Source organism: Cyanistes caeruleus, chromosome 2 (assembly GCF_971803275.1).
Source record: "Cyanistes caeruleus chromosome 2, bCyaCae1.hap1.1, whole genome shotgun sequence".
NCBI lineage: Eukaryota > Metazoa > Chordata > Aves > Passeriformes > Paridae > Cyanistes > Cyanistes caeruleus.
In genome coordinates, this window is record NC_141702.1 from 67,180,910 (window position 1) to 67,196,614 (window position 15,705).

At 37.0% G+C, this 15,705-nt stretch overlaps 1 protein-coding gene across 16 annotated transcripts in view; it reads right to left on the reverse strand.

Moving 5' to 3' along the window:
* WDR64 (WD repeat domain 64) overlaps positions 1–15,705 on the reverse strand; it is a 67,451-nt gene that overhangs the window by 51,007 nt on the left and 739 nt on the right. For 8 of the 16 annotated variants that reach the window (XM_086877648.1, XM_086877642.1, XM_086877647.1 and 5 more), the window contains exons 2-7: positions 9,211–9,371; positions 8,055–8,206; positions 7,250–7,377; positions 4,323–4,422; positions 3,684–3,787; positions 1,067–1,096 (exon numbers count right to left, since the gene is read on the reverse strand). In XM_086877648.1, the coding sequence (XP_086733774.1) occupies positions 1,067–1,096; positions 3,684–3,787; positions 4,323–4,422; positions 7,250–7,377; positions 8,055–8,205 (513 nt within the window). In that variant the 5' untranslated portion in view covers position 8,206; positions 9,211–9,371. The remainder of the gene's footprint in view (positions 1–1,066; positions 1,097–3,683; positions 3,788–4,322; positions 4,423–7,249; positions 7,378–8,054; positions 8,207–9,210; positions 9,372–15,705) is intronic. The other 8 variants (XM_086877653.1, XM_086877645.1, XM_086877650.1 and 5 more) reach the window with 1 other exon arrangement.

A 15,705-nucleotide genomic window follows, 5' to 3' on the forward strand; every position in this document is an offset into this window, starting at 1 on the left:
TATGGCAAAGATGTTCTTCAATGGTGCCTAATACTGATACAGCTGCCAAATATTGTCCTACTTTTGCCACAAAAAACCCTTCACATCATTGAGGAATCATTTTAAGACAAATGCTTAGTGCTGAAAAAGGAAAGGGACCCTGCAGCTAGCATCAGGCTAGCACTCCTGCTTCTTCCAGCTTTTTTCCCTTGGCGTTTCTGGGGAAGATCCTACCTTTGCGTATTTGAATTGGGGAAAGCGGTTCCTACAAGCAAAGTAGGAATGGCTACAACTGACTCTTGTAGCACTCCTGTAGTCAAAGTTTCCAAAAGTCAATTGGTCTCAAGAATATTTCTCACAGTTACCTCTCTGTGCTGATTATACAGGTCAGATTAGCTGTTGCAATAAATTAAATGCAACTCAGGCACAGAGCTGTTTTCTGAGTTGGAGAAGTAGGGCCTTTGGTGTGGAGTACTTCTACTGCATTTTAGAATTCCCACAATATGTAAGGGAGAACCAACAAAATGCACTGCCTCCTGGCACAAGATACCTACATCGACTTCTAGGACAAGGGGTCATGTCAGTTTGCTAAGACTGATGTCTCTTGTCTACAGGTCATCTGAAAGAAGCTCATTACCTAAAACCTGCAGTGATACTCCCAGGGTAAACGTGAGGTTTTAATGTATGCACGGTGTAGCAAATCATCTACCTTGCAAAATGTAGAACTGTTTCTCATTAGCAAACTTAAAATTTTACTTATTAAAATTTCACAGTGACAATTGAAGTTTTGGATTTTAGAAGAAAAACTTCTGGCAAGGTAATCGGTAAAGGATAATTTGGCAGAAAAAGAAGCATTTATCTGAGGTTTCATTCATCAGAGAAAAGAAATCAAGTTATTCAATTGTTTCAATAACTTAAAGGAATAAATCAAAACTATTTGAACTACAGCATTCTATGAAAAATCATGCAGAAGTCTGAAAGTTAGAAGTGGCATTAGAATAATGCTCAGTTTCTAATTATTTCAATCTAGTACATGCTGATTTTTACTTAAAATTTTTTAACAGGAAGGAGACAAAAAAGAACTTACTTCAACTTCGATGGTTGCCAGAACTTTCATCTGAAAAACCAAGAAAGCCATTGTCACAATAACAAGGTAATTCTTAAATTAAAAGTCTAAACAAAGTCATCTCTTCACAGGCAGATCAGAACAGTAATTGCTAACTGAAAGAGTAGGCAGTTAAGATATGGGAAAGATCCTTAACCTGCCTGCTGTCTGTTCTCCTTTATATTGTGAGGAACTGAAAACTTTCTTTCCCTCACAATTGTTTCATAGTTTCTGGTTTGGTCTGGGGTTTCTAGATTGAGATGTTGAAGTGAGTAAAGTAAATAAAAAACCCCTCGGCTTTACAATGTACAGAGTACAGATCAGCTGGTCTTCTGATGGAACTGTGCTTTAAATGGTTATTGACAGCTAGAACAGCATCAGCTCCTGTGAGAAATAGCATGTATCATACAGAAACCTAAGCTAATGCTGTCCCAATGCCATGCCAACTAGAGCCAGCAAAGTCCCCGGCAGAGGCAGCACTTCAGGCTGCAAACAGGAATACCCACATTAGTACAGCATCTTTCAGCAAAGGTAACTACTGGTAGACAGTGTAATGCGGTTCAAAACCTGAAGTGTTTGAAGAGTAACCATTATCCAGTAGAGACAGGGTTATCTTCTATGTCCTTTAACAAAACTACTAAGTTTTCAAAAGCAGTTTTAATCTTTTCCCTTCTGAAACACCCACACATGATTTTCTACCTCTTCTCACCCTTGCCCGTCATCAGTAATTATCCAATGGTATCTTGTACCCATCCCAGCAATTCCACGTTTCATAAACAAGAAAGCTAGGATCAAAGTCCTTCTTCCTTCCCATAGAAGTGAGATGCTAGGTTGTGGACAGGATAGGATGTGACTAGGTGTCATCATGGACAGCCTTTGAGCAGAGTTTAAGAGTATTGTTAACCAAGAGATGGATATCCATGCACTGTATCAGACTTGGCTTTATTTAAAGTAACTAAAATGTGTCCCTAAGGCTGCTTACTCCCACAGGTCTTACGTACTGGTCAAGGCACTATCCATATGTGAACCTAAGAAAGTTAGGTAACCTAGACATGTGTCTCGTATTCTGGAGTAAGCTGGAAGTAGTTGATGGTGTAGAGCTGCATACAAGTGTTGAGTTATATTAGGCCCACATTTTGTTGCAGAAAGAAATGCTTAGCCCTCAGATAGTACCACAGAATCACAGAATGATTAAGGCTGGAAAAGATCTTTAAGATGATCAAGTCCAACTGTAAAACTTACAGTGCCAAGTCTACTGCTAGATCATGTCCCCAGTAGTCACTTCTACATATATTTTTAATACCCCCAGAGTTGGTGACTCAACCACTTCCCCAGGCAATTCCAATGGTTGACAACCCTTTGGATAAAGAAATTATTCCTAATATGCAATCTAATCCTCTCCTGGCACATCTTGGGGCTGTCATAATGCCTTAGTAATTTTCAGAATATTGTTTTCTAAGTGGGAGTTGACATCCCTAATTGACTGTGCTAAGCAGCTGGTGTAAAATAATTTACACTGCAGTTACTGATGTCAGATAACACCATCCTATGAGGAGGCAGCAATTCAATGTGAAAATAGCAGGGGCAGTTAGTGGGTAGGGAGGCAAGCTATTTTTAATCTTATACTTCAGGAAATTATTTTTCATAGGTACATAAGAGGGTAAATGTTCTGGAGGACAGGCTTTCAAATAAATTATTTCAGCATTTACCAAAACTGCAGTATTGCTTTGTTACTTAATCATCTGCAGGAGTGCTTTCTTGGTTTAAATGCTCCTGTCATAAGCATTATGCACTAATTAGCTAAAACACCTAGAAAGCATTAGTGCTGCTTTAAAGTTTTACTGCATTGCCTGAAATAACTTTTAAGAAACTGGTTGCAATAGAGTTGTACAAATGTAAAGCACCAATGAGCATAGATGTGTGATAGCCTGGGTTTCTGTATGACACATTCTATCCCATAGCATCTACAGGTGCATACCACTAAATAGTAATAGAAATCATCTGGGAATGATGTACATTAATGTACAAACTTTAGTTTAACAGCATCTTAAGCCTGAATTTCTACTTATAATGGTACAGATCTTACATTTTACTGATGAGGGAACTAACTGTGAGCTAGTGTCATGCAGAGTGTTGTAAAACTCACAACTTTCAAACTTCTAGATCTTGCTGTATTGAATAAATCTTATTTGCAAGCCACTGTCTCTGTCCATTCTAGATATTTTCATAGCTGTAGAAAACAGTTAATTCTCTGATTTCTACTCTATATCTAAAAGTCAATTCCTATAGTATATTTTTTTATTTAGGGAAATTTTTCTAAACAGAAATGCATATTATTTTCTATTGAATTAATTTCTATGAAGAATGTCTTTCATTAGCCATCTCTACCTTCTATCAACTTGTGTGGAATGCCTAGTAAGTTTATAATTGAATACAAAGATGTATATTTCCTGCAGGACTTAAAAATATAGAAAAAGTTACCTTTGATAAGAAAGGTATGTAGGCTTTTTATGGGAAAATTTGAATGCTAGATCACAGCCCACTCAGTTCCCCTAGGTACAGCCTAATGCAATAATAAAAGAGTTTGATTTAGAATTACCTGTTTGCTAAACACAGTTAGCACTCCTTTCTGAGAGGCTGTTAATGTGAGATGCAGAAGGGGCACCTTTACTATTCCCTTGATCACATCTTTTCTCTTGACAACTGTCAATGACAAAATATTACTCTTCCACTTACAGCCATGGAAAACATAAATAAATAGAAGTGTATTAGTAAGGAAAACATACACAAATATGACTATAATAGTAAGAACAGTTTCTCTTCCTGAAATGCATTTTGGTACCATATGCAAGGCAGTGATGCAATATGTCATAAATTATCCCATACTTGGTTTAATTCATCATGTTGCACTTTAAATATAATTAATATAATAATTCTGGATGTGCCTGTTCTTCCTCCATATTTTCAAAAATACAGAGAAACAATGAGTAACTGCATAAATAAATAGTCTGGTTCAGAAAAATTAATATTTTCAAAATAATTAAGGAATATGGAGAATGGGTAAATGCTGCAGTGGAGTGTTCAATGTTTACTAAAAATCCATGTATTTTGGAACACAGAAGAAGAAACATGAATAAGCAAAGATAGACATGTGATCTTATCACTCTACTTTCAAGAAATTGAGCAGCACACTGCATTAGAAAAAATCCAGTTTTTGATGTAAGATGAAGTATGTCACCTGAATGAGTAATCTGCTGTTTTTCAGATACAAGGAAAACCACGCTTTCTTTTGATGGGGAAGACGTGCCATCACTTTCTTCTGCGAAACAGCCAAAAATCTAAACACAACAAAATAGAACTAAACAAGTAATTTATTGCAAAACTACTTCTGGGAGATATATGTATAAAATCAAAGTTATCTCGCATTTTAATAATTCAATATTCTTTGAGTAAGTACCTTAGTATTATTTCCTTTAACCATTATCTGTCAATATGACTTTAGACTTCTAAGACCTGACACTCAGGCACAATCTTTCTTCAGTGTTTGTAAAGAAGTCAGCTTACACAGGGCTTCTAGGAATACAGTCCATCTATTTTTTAAAGTTGTTAGAACAGTTTTGCTTTGTAAATAACCATATTCAATTTTCATTTTCTAGTTTTACCTACCTCAACTAGGAAAAAACACTAGCAAAAGGCAGACAAAACAGACAACTCCATATTTATAAACTGAGACATTCAATGCAGTACAGTGATTCAGCCTACACAGAAAAGCTTTTCCATAAAGATATGTAGGTTCCCAAACCTACAAATTAAAAAAAAAATTTAATAAAAAGACAATTTCTAAAAAATCCTTTTTTGTCCATCTCCAATCTGACAATGTTCCATTTGTACTGAATATGATGAAGATGCCTGCACAGTCAGGTAAGTAGCTTATTTCTGCTCCATGGTGTGAAATTTTCAGATGAAATGCACTACAAACCTCAAGCTCTGTACCCAAAAGCAGTTTAGTAATTTCTTTAGGAAATTAGTCCCACTTAACTGTAAAAATTTTTTAAACTACTTTCTCATATTATGGACATTATATATATTTCCGTTTATGAGTTCTAAAAGCAATACTCCTTTGGATGGGAGACAAAATGTTATATTTTACTCTAGTTCAGTATTTTCCACGTTATACAATAGAGTTCCCATTTTCATTCTTTGAGAGATTCAGATGTACACCTTTCAAAATATACTCTCACACAACATTACTCTTAGTTTTTCGCTTCACAGCTCCCTCCTTTCCACATACACAATTATTAGCTATCATACATCCATGTTTTTCAAGGGAGTTTATATGCAAGCCATATTAAAAGACTGTCACCAGTCTGCTAACAGTTGGTAAAATTTGAGAAATGCTCATAGGAAGGGTTCTGGGGAATTTTATCCCAAGGAAATCATGCACAGATTTCAAAAGGAAACTAAAGGGGCTTCACCTCTTTTACTACACCCCATACTGTGCTTGCTTGTGCAATTATGTAGCTGAATAATTTATGTAATTATGTAATTTGGTAACTAGTCTGACTGCATTACAAACTCATAAGGTTTTGGAGTAAATGATCTACACTCCAGCAAACATACAGAGATTCCCTTACTTCTCTTATAAATTAATGAGCCTGAACATAACTTGCTACTGTTCTGCTACCCTAAACAAAGGACAATCAGTCCTTCAGACTGTCAGCTGTTTTCCAGATTTGCCCCAAGCCCTCCTTGAAAGAAATCTTTAATGGCTGATGGGCAAAATCCGTGAATAATGTGACACTGTAAGTAAAAACAATGGTTAAGAAAGGTAGTATCCAGAAATGTTCCCATACAGAGACTTACTAAATAGAAATGTCTGAACACACAGTTTTTAGGATGATATTAGAACTTGATATCAGTTGTTGCTAACATATAAGGAACAGGTGCTGGGTATCTTCAAGGTTCCAATATTAGCATGATGTTCCAGAGTAACATAAAATGTAAATATGCTGACAAATTTACAGTTCATGTCATTTGCTAATACCCTGCCATATAAGTTCAGCAAGGATTTGCCATGTATACAATGCCTCTTATGCTATCATAGGAAAGTCACTGTGTGCTGGGAGTTATGTCCCTTCTGCACAGTTCTGTCTTTGGGTAAGAAACAAGCAAAAAAAGTTTTGTAGTAATATATGATGATGGGTGCTCTTGATAAGGATTGGCTCTAACAATCTAAGAATCAGCAATTTTTACAGAACAGTTGCCTAAAACACTACCCATGGGAAATACCTTAATAAAAGACACATTTCTAGAGCAAGTGTTCATTTCTCATAACATGTGCAAATAAAAAAGAGCACCATGTTTAAAGAAAATTTGACAAAGTACTTTTTCACAAAATGTGATAAACTGGGTGCTATAAAGATAACCTTCTTAGGTGGATTCAGAAATAACTTACAAATGGATAGATTAAAAATCCAGGAAGGGATATTAAACACAGAGTGCATTTGCAACTCTGGCAGAGGAAATCCTTAAGATATGTGCAAACAGATGCAAAGAGGGTAAATCAGATCTACTGTTTCACAGTTACCCCATTTTTACATGCTTTTGACAAAGATTTGCTATTTACCACCATTAGAGACTGAAAAAATTGATTACAAAAATTCCGCTACAGGACTAAATCATATTTTCAGAATTGTCTGGTAGAAAAACTCTACTAAAATGCTGCTCTACCTTTAACACTTCATAATCAAAGTAAAGGCCAGATTTATGCTGTGAACAGGGTAAGAGAAAGGCAAGGAAGCAGAGGTAAGAGAAAAGAGAGGAAAGGAGAAAAAGAGGAAGCATTTCTGGAGGTTTAGCTAAAGACAGACTTAGCCCCTGAGCACAAATGGCATAGTCATAAGACAGTCATAAGAGAGTCATAAGAGATACTGCATTTTGTCAAGAGGCCTGAGGACAATGCACATCACTGAAGTAGTTCTGAAGACCTGAACCACACCCAGGTTTCAGGCAGCTAGGATAAATAACAACAAGAGAGTGCCTCATTATGCCATGGAGCTCATGAACAACAGACTCCTGAACAACACACAATCGACAGATAAATACTATCACCATTTAAAATTCTAACTAGTTTTTCATATTTAAGAAAACTTTAGAAATCCTTACCTCAAGCCATTCTGGCCTTTCAAGGTTGCTCATAATCTTCCTGAAAAAGGTCTGAACATTCTGATCCTTGACTGCTGGACCAAAAAGTGTCCGTGTGGTTGCATAGAACTTATTATAGTCTATCTCATCTGTATGGGAGGAACAATGTCCACACAGTTTAAAAGTGGCAAGCTACAGATTCCTTTCTTATCCACCCTACCTCAGGTTTTATTTCTCCTTCAATACCAATAGCATGCAAGTTCACATTGTATTCACTAAAGCACTTGCAAAGAAAAAGAAAAGAAAAAAAATCAGTCCTAATACTTGTTTTTTTATAACTACTTAATTTGCAATGCATAACAGGAAACAGATGAAATAATAGATAAAATTCTCTCACTTTTTTTTCCCTTACTTACCATAATTATGATTTCTTTTTTTTTTGAACCTGAATGGTGTGTAGGATAAAATTTATCCTTTCAAGCAGAAATAGCCACTTGCATTGAGAAAAGTAAAATTTTACTCTCATTATTTGCAATTAGTAACTGTATTTACATAATTCATTATGTTTGTGCTTTTATGGAAACAAGTTAGCATCATGGTAACTTCTATATGTGGCAACCCCACCAATTATATTTTCTGAGTGATCACCATGGCCTTTTAATTCGGCCAGAAATCCTAACAGGAGGAGAAAAGAACTTTCACAGTGCAATCTCTCTATTTCCTTTAAAAATCAAACAGTTACAGTTAGAATATTAATATTATCTCTCTATGATATGTTCTCTCCATGTGAAAACTACACTTTTCCATCTGAATTAGTATTTCTTACCATCATCTTTAGTATACAAGCCTGAACTCTCCTTGGTCTTCTGCGTGACCAGTTTTTCAACTAGATCCTGGAACTGCTCCAAAGCATTCTTGAAATCAATCAATTCAAGAGCAGAGCAACTCTTCTCATTATGACCCTTCTTTCCAGACATCCTTTATTAAGAGAAGAAAAGAGGGAGAGCTCTTCCTTCAGCCATGTCCAAGCCTTGCTTTGTTCCTTTAACCCCCACATGAGTTCATGTGAGATGCAGCTGCATGACAGGTATACCAAACATTACATAATGAAAAAGACGAGACCCTGTCTTAGCATCTCGAGCTGGAAAACAGTACAGTGAACTGTGGATGTCACAACATCCCATCACATCACAGAATCCTACTCACTGAGTGCCCCCAGGTCATGAACTAGGATCACTAAGTAATCTAGCATGTGAGATTATTTCATTTTATCTCATGTAATTGGTGACAGAAAGACTTCATGTTTTTTTCATGGAGTAGTTAGGGTTGGAAGGGACTTCTGTAGATCATACAGTCCAACCTCACTGCCGATGCAAGGTCACTTAGAGCAGGTGACACAGAAATGCATCTAGGTGGTTTTTGAGTGTCTCCAGAGAAATATTTCCCCCCAGCCTTTTAGTAACACTTTTCCAAATGTTTCTTTGGGAAGAGAGCTGAAGGGATGGAGAGCATTTAGTATGTATTAATTGCATGAATAAATTTGACCTTTAGCTCTACTTTCACCTCCTTTATCTTACAAACCCATAAATACCAGCCATTTATCACTGCACTGAGCCCAAAACCTTGTTCTAAAGTATAACTTGTGCTAAGGTGTCAAATGTTGATCTTCAGATGCAAAAAGATGGGGAATTCAACATGTTTGCTTCAAAGGGTAATTGCACAAACTGATAAAATTTAAGCCCCTTTGTGTGGCTTATGCTTCCTTTCAGTAGTTGTAATATCTTCGCTGATTTAGTTAGTACATTCTTGTACTGGGGGCCTTTGTACCTGGACTGCTTCTCATTTCCTTTAGGTTTCAATATAATTGTGATTCTTATCCACATTTTTCATCTTTTCAATATATTTAAAGGATATTGATGCCATGTTACTGAGTTATACCATACTAGGCAAATGATGAATTTCAGGCTATTTGTTAAACTCACTTTTCTGTAGACCACACTGATCAATTCCTTTGTATTGTTCTTTAGCTATTGATCTTCAGATCCACTTTGCTATTACTTCACCAAGGCTGATGCCAGGTTTTCTGGATAAGGCTTTCTCAAATTCCTGAGCATGGAGTCTTAGTTCTGTGGAGATTCTGTAGCTGAAAAGGAGAAATTATATTTTTACATGGCAATCTAGAGGATTGACATCAAACAGGCATGTTCCAAGAATGTTCCAGTCACTTTTTCAAAGAAAACAAATGAAATAAAGGCAATAGTCTTCACACACACTCAGCATATCAGTTAAATGACATTTTTGAAACATATAGAGAAGGAAAGTAATTGGTATTATAAAGTTTCTAAAAATAATACATGGAAATAACTCTGCATAAAATAGCTAGTTTGTCAGGGAAAGTGGTGTCACATGATATGCTACCTAACACAAGCAATCCAACAGCTTGGAATCCTACCATTTCAAGGGAAAGAACCCAAAAGTTTCTGGGAACTTCTGCTCTACTGCAACAAGCATTTCTTTTGATAAGAATAAGGAAAATAGCTTGGCAGAGAAATGCAGCAATGATGCCTGGAAAAGGGAGAGATAGCTGAAGGATACATTGCTGTTTCCAGCAGTAATTCTCCAGGAAAATATTTCCTTTGTGTGTCAAGGTACACAGTGGCTGGTCAGATACTCTAACTTGGTCAGAGTTGGGGTGAATCTGACATACTGCCTCCAGCTGAATTCTTGTTATGCAGTTCTTCCTATTGATTAATTTTCCCAGTCTCTCTATCTAAGCTTCTATGACATCAGGTTATATTCCCATTTCCTAGTTAATATCAGTGGTTTAAGGTTTATAAACATCCATCCTCAGAATAGAGAGGTTAAGAATAAAAAGCTATGTTTTGCTCTCTTGCAAAAGCCCATGCAGAAACTTCATGTTATATAACTTAATGAAAACACAAAGAAACCCAAATGAGGAATCATTGCTTTCAGTACCAGCTGATTCTGTTGCCTTCAAAATTAAAATAATAAAAAAAATAAATATATGGCACAATTTAAAAATAAGATGTGATGACTGAGTGGACTGAAAAAAAAAGTAGAGAAGATAGGAATTGCATTAGAAGATAAGCAAAGTCAAAAGGCAAATTCAATATTTAATTGATGAGTCAGGAAGTCCTTCCATTAGTAGCCCTGCAGTAGCATTAACTGAATGAGAAGCATTTCCTTCACTATCTCCCTTACTGATAGTGTGGAAAGCACTGGATATGGAATACGATATAATTGATGTTTATTCAGAAGTTAACTTTCTCAACTCTTCTCTTCTTACCACATAATCTTATTATGTCTGAATTATTGGAAATTCTCAGATACAAAGATAATGATATGTCTGTACAAGTGCAAAGAATAGCTGCAGCAAGGTCACTGTAGGATTGGCACCTCATTTGAGAAATCAATAATTTTTAATCTTTATCTCATTAACTACCATAAGTCTATAAAATGCCATGCATGTTTTAAAATTCTGACCATGTAATTTGTTGGCTCATAACAAATAACCCAAACCTACAAAAGAAGACAAATAGCAAAGGTGATAGATCTTTCCTGCATGTACCAGGCTGTCAGTCACTTTTTCTGGTGCTCTCATGCAAAAGCAAATTCTCCCCAAGTAAAATGATGGTTCAGAACAGCCCAAAGTGGATCACACAGTGGATCTAAACTGGCCTTAGTTGTCCCTAAAGAGGCTCTTGGACATAAAAGAGTTTGTTTCTGACTGATTTTGGTCCAGAAAAAGTCCAGCCATTTAAAAATTAAAAAAATAATCAGCCCCTGAAGATGTTTTCTTTTGATAAGCTTACCCATCTTTTGCTATTTCTTCCTTATAAACATCCCATTAAACTTGGTTGTGTTTAAGTTGAATCAGGATAGAGCTGCTTGAGTTCAGACTGACTGAACTCTGACCACTATGGGGCTGGGCAAGTAATAAATTTTAGCATTGTAAAAGTTAGTTTTCTTCTATGAAACAGTGTTTGAGAGGCACTATCATGTTAACATTTACATTAGCTCACTCTTTTTTTCTACTGGTTCAATTTTTCACTTTTCTTTTGATATTAACACCCCATGAGTAGTATTGCACTCCTCACTATAATGTACATCTGCTCCTCTCTATCACTAACAGCAGCTGAAATGACCAAATGATAGTTTTAAAAACTGTATTTCCTATGAACTATATATTGGTTTGTATGTTGGGCTCTGGAAAATGACCACAAGGCAGTGAGTTTGTAGACTTTTGCTTTGCGTTTGTCATACCAACAGAAGCTGCTGCAGAAGTATGAACTACTATGAAAGGTTATTCCTTAAAAGAAACCAGTTTATATCACAAACTAATTTAATAGTGTTATTGTTGCAAAATATGTTTTTCTGGTCTTATAATGGTTATACAATGATACAATGCTAGTGTTTAGAGTTCAAGCTGCCCTATGAGCTGTGTCTGTAGCACAAAGGACATTATGATGTCAGCAGGCACAAGTATATATCACCACTTCTTTCAATCTACTCTGCAAGAAACAAGGGCCACAGAAGCATCAATATGCATCTGCTGCCTGAGCACATCGCACAGTCCCACACAGGTTTCTCCAGCCAATATGTAGTTCATCTCATATAACTTAGGCATCCAAAAGTCTATTATACAAGTCATCTGACGTGCCAGACAATAAACACTTCCAGAGGGTGATTCATCTTACTGGTCTAAGGTGCTTAACTCTCAAATGCATCATTTTGGTGAGATGAATCACACCTGCAGCTAGTACAGCTCTTTGTACACATGTCAGGTATACCAGAGCTCACACATCACGGAACAGGCTGCAGCCAGCTTCCAACTGCAGCAGAGATGCTCTGACTGCTCACCATCACCTCCCAGGACTGCCTGCTTGGGGCCCCCTCCCCCACTGAAAACACCTGTGCTTGCTTCAGTGAACCGTGTCTGAGCCACGCACTTCTCTCAGCCCAGGGTATTCTCACATTCTTGCAACATTTGCATTTTACCTGCTTTATGATTTAGATTTAAAGTTCACATCCCAATATGGACTAGATTATACACATAGGATTACAAGTTCTGCAAGACAAAGCCCTAGCTTTAAAGCTTTGCAATTAGGGTTGTGCATTTTGGTTTGTTTTTTTTTTTTTTTACTTAAAAATTGCACTATCAACAAGTGTAGATCTATGTTAAAAGCCTTGTTTTAGTGCCAAGATGTTGGCAACAGATGAAAGATTTCTTCTGTCCACAAAGTGTCTAACACTTGCTCTGGAGATATACCCTGCAGCTATATATACAGAGATACAGTGAATAATAACCTGGCTTTCATCTGCCTCTAAGGCTAAAGAATAGCAAAAATAACATGTAAGAAAAAAAGATATGCTAGGGGAACACTAAAAAACCAAAGAAGCTCAAGCTAGGTAGCCAGAGTTTTTGGGAAATTTGGTTTTGAGCAGCCTGCTTTCTGGTTACACCATGCCCTTTGAAATAATAAGCTTATGAAGTTCAAAACAGGCATCAAAACCCCAGCATTATCTGACTCCTAGAACAAATGTATTTAATACAGACAAAAGCTTGACTTTCCTGCTCACTCTCTGCTTGTTAGGAAAGATGGGAAAGAGCCTGCGACTTCAAAGGCATGCTAGCAGAAGAGAGAAAATAGAGGAAATAAGTGAAAGCAACAGATAAGGCAGGGAACATAAAATGAAATAGGTCTCTTGAATGCCTTAAAACACTTTTTCCACCCCACAATGTTCTCACTGCAGAAGCCCAGGCATTTTAATGGTGCAGCTACAAATGGGAGTCATATCTGTGGTTTGTATTTCTATCAAAGCTTAGAAAGTAACTTAGAAAGTGACTTTGAAAGTTTATTTACTCTGTTTCAGATTCTTCAGCTCTAACACGTGACACTTAATGCTCTGGTGCACTGAAGCATTCCAAATTACTAAATACTATAAACTTTTGAAGACAGTTCCAGACATCTGCAAACTTTCTACTTGTGAATTATTAGTTCCAAGGCTGGGTTTTAAAGTTTGTCTTGTGCATATGTTGGCCACCTGAAAATTTACAGGCAATGTATCCTTCCACCCCATGTGAATTGTGCGTAACAAACAGCATGCTAAAAGGACTGTTGCAGAAGAGATCTAGGAAGTCCTTGGGAGTTTCAGAGAGAGTTTTTGCAGTACAGAACTGGGGACCTTCTATTCCTGCTTGTATGTTTTTAATTCCATGAGCTAGATACCGGTTTAGTACTTTGACACACTTCCAGTAAGTCACACACATACAGTTTTAGAAATAGGTTCTGGTCTATCCTTTTATGCAATGGTAAAAGTCAAGGTAAAACCCTTTTTGCAGCAGAAAAGGATTGACTAAAGAATTAATTAGCTTATTAAAACCATAGCAGCATTGGTTCTAGAGTGGGTTAGGTAAAACAGAATCTAGACTAGAACTGGGATCAGGCTTCTGTTTCCAGCTTTGCCTTTGACATGATGATACAACACAATACAATACAATAAATAATAAAACAATATAATACAATGCAATAAAACAGAATTTCTTTTTGTTGTGCTGCATATGAGACGTGACACTGCATGGAAGACAAATGGAACTCTGCTCACGAAGTATCCAAGATCACTTGAATAGCATTAGCAATCTGACAGTATTAAAAATGTGACCTTTGCAAATAAAGCATTGGAGAGATTGCACATCTATGGATTTATTTAGTTTTGCTATGAAAAAGCCTAAAACAGGAATTCTGAGATATATCTTTATAAAATGCAAGTTATGGGTTCTCTTATCTTCTATAAATTCAAAGACATCTAGAGGGAGTATTTCTGAGAGGTGCCATAGAGAAATACCTCTTAGAAACCCTAAGTATATAATGGAATCTGCCAATTGACACTATGTTGTCTGGCATGTACTACTCCCTACATTAATTTCTTCCTGTTCTTCTTACTACCTTTTCTCTCATTTAGCAGGGATAAAAAGATACACAATTTAAGATTTTCCTTTACAGTCAGAAGACAGAGATGACTTGCTCTCAATGAGAGAGATTAGTATTAATTTGGTACAGTCATGTCATTGTTAGACTTTTAGAATGCAATGACTGTCCTAAACAAACCCATAACTGTGCATTGACACAATATTTTTGCACATGGTCTGTCATGTACAGACAAATTTTTTTTGGTGGATGAGGAAAGCAAAATTATGTCTTCCCTAAAACAGATGGTCAAGTACTGTGGTCTATTACCAGAAATTTTGGAAGGCCATGTGTTCTATAAATACAACTTTTTTGGTAAAAAACTTATAATTGATTTTGAGAAAAGAAGCTTCTCCTTCCTTTTCAATGAGAAAAACCCTATCGACCAGTGATGAAGAAACAAACTGAACTAGCTTTTTAAAGTAAGTTTCCATTACTGATTACATCATATATGAGGGATTTAACAACATGGATCATAAATAAAGTTAACATCAATAAGAATAGGTACTTTAATCAGTGTTTAATTTTTTGGACCTTTGACTATTCCTACTGCCTTGTATTACAGCAGTAATTTGTCATATAAAATTTACTGCCATGAGAAGCCCATAATTTGTATATAGGTTTGTTTTGAAAGACATCAAGCCTACCTCAACTATCCATGTTTTCAGTCTCAGTTCACCCTTAGTCTAGACCATTTAATATCACAGTGTATAAGAGAAAAAAAACCCACCAAAACAACTTTTTTTTTACATGTATCCATTGAAACATTGAAATGCTGTTGCTTTCACAGCTGATTTTTTTTTATTATTATTATTTTAAAACTAAAGTAAGTATAGACCAAAACTGAGTTTTCTTTGGGCCCTTAAGAAGGCTGTCATGTATCAACACGTATTAAAGCAAACAAACTAGAGGTCTTCCCGTGAGGAAAATCAATGTTTGGTCTGGCAAGGTGTTTTGGATGTAGAACCATGGTGAGCACAATTCGCTGTGAAACACTCCGGGCTGGGCTGGGTTTGGAGACAGCCCAGCCACCCTAACACTGATGCTCAGGGCAACACCGCCACTAGCAGCAGCTAAAGCTGTACACAGGCAGCCACGGTATTCCTGTACAACACACACTGGAAACAAAGCTATAAAATAGGCGACTTCACGGTGCAGACTGCAGTGTCTTACTTGCCCCATGGCTGACAAGGAAAGTGTTCGCTCACACCACAGGTTTGCACGGGCCATGGTGTTGCCGGGTCGCTTTGTGGGGTTCCAGCTCCCAGAGCCAAGCTGTAAGCACTGCGGGGAACCTCCTGAGGAGACACTATTGCCACAGCAGGAGGTTTCACTGGCAGGACATCTAGAGAAGAAGCTTAAATATCGGGTCTACCTCTTCCCGGAGCCGGCTGCAGAGCAGGTCTGCCCCAACGCGGCCCCCGTGAGGGAAGCGCTGCTGACGGCAGCCGTGGCCCAGCCAAAAGCACTCGGAGGATTTTTAAGGAA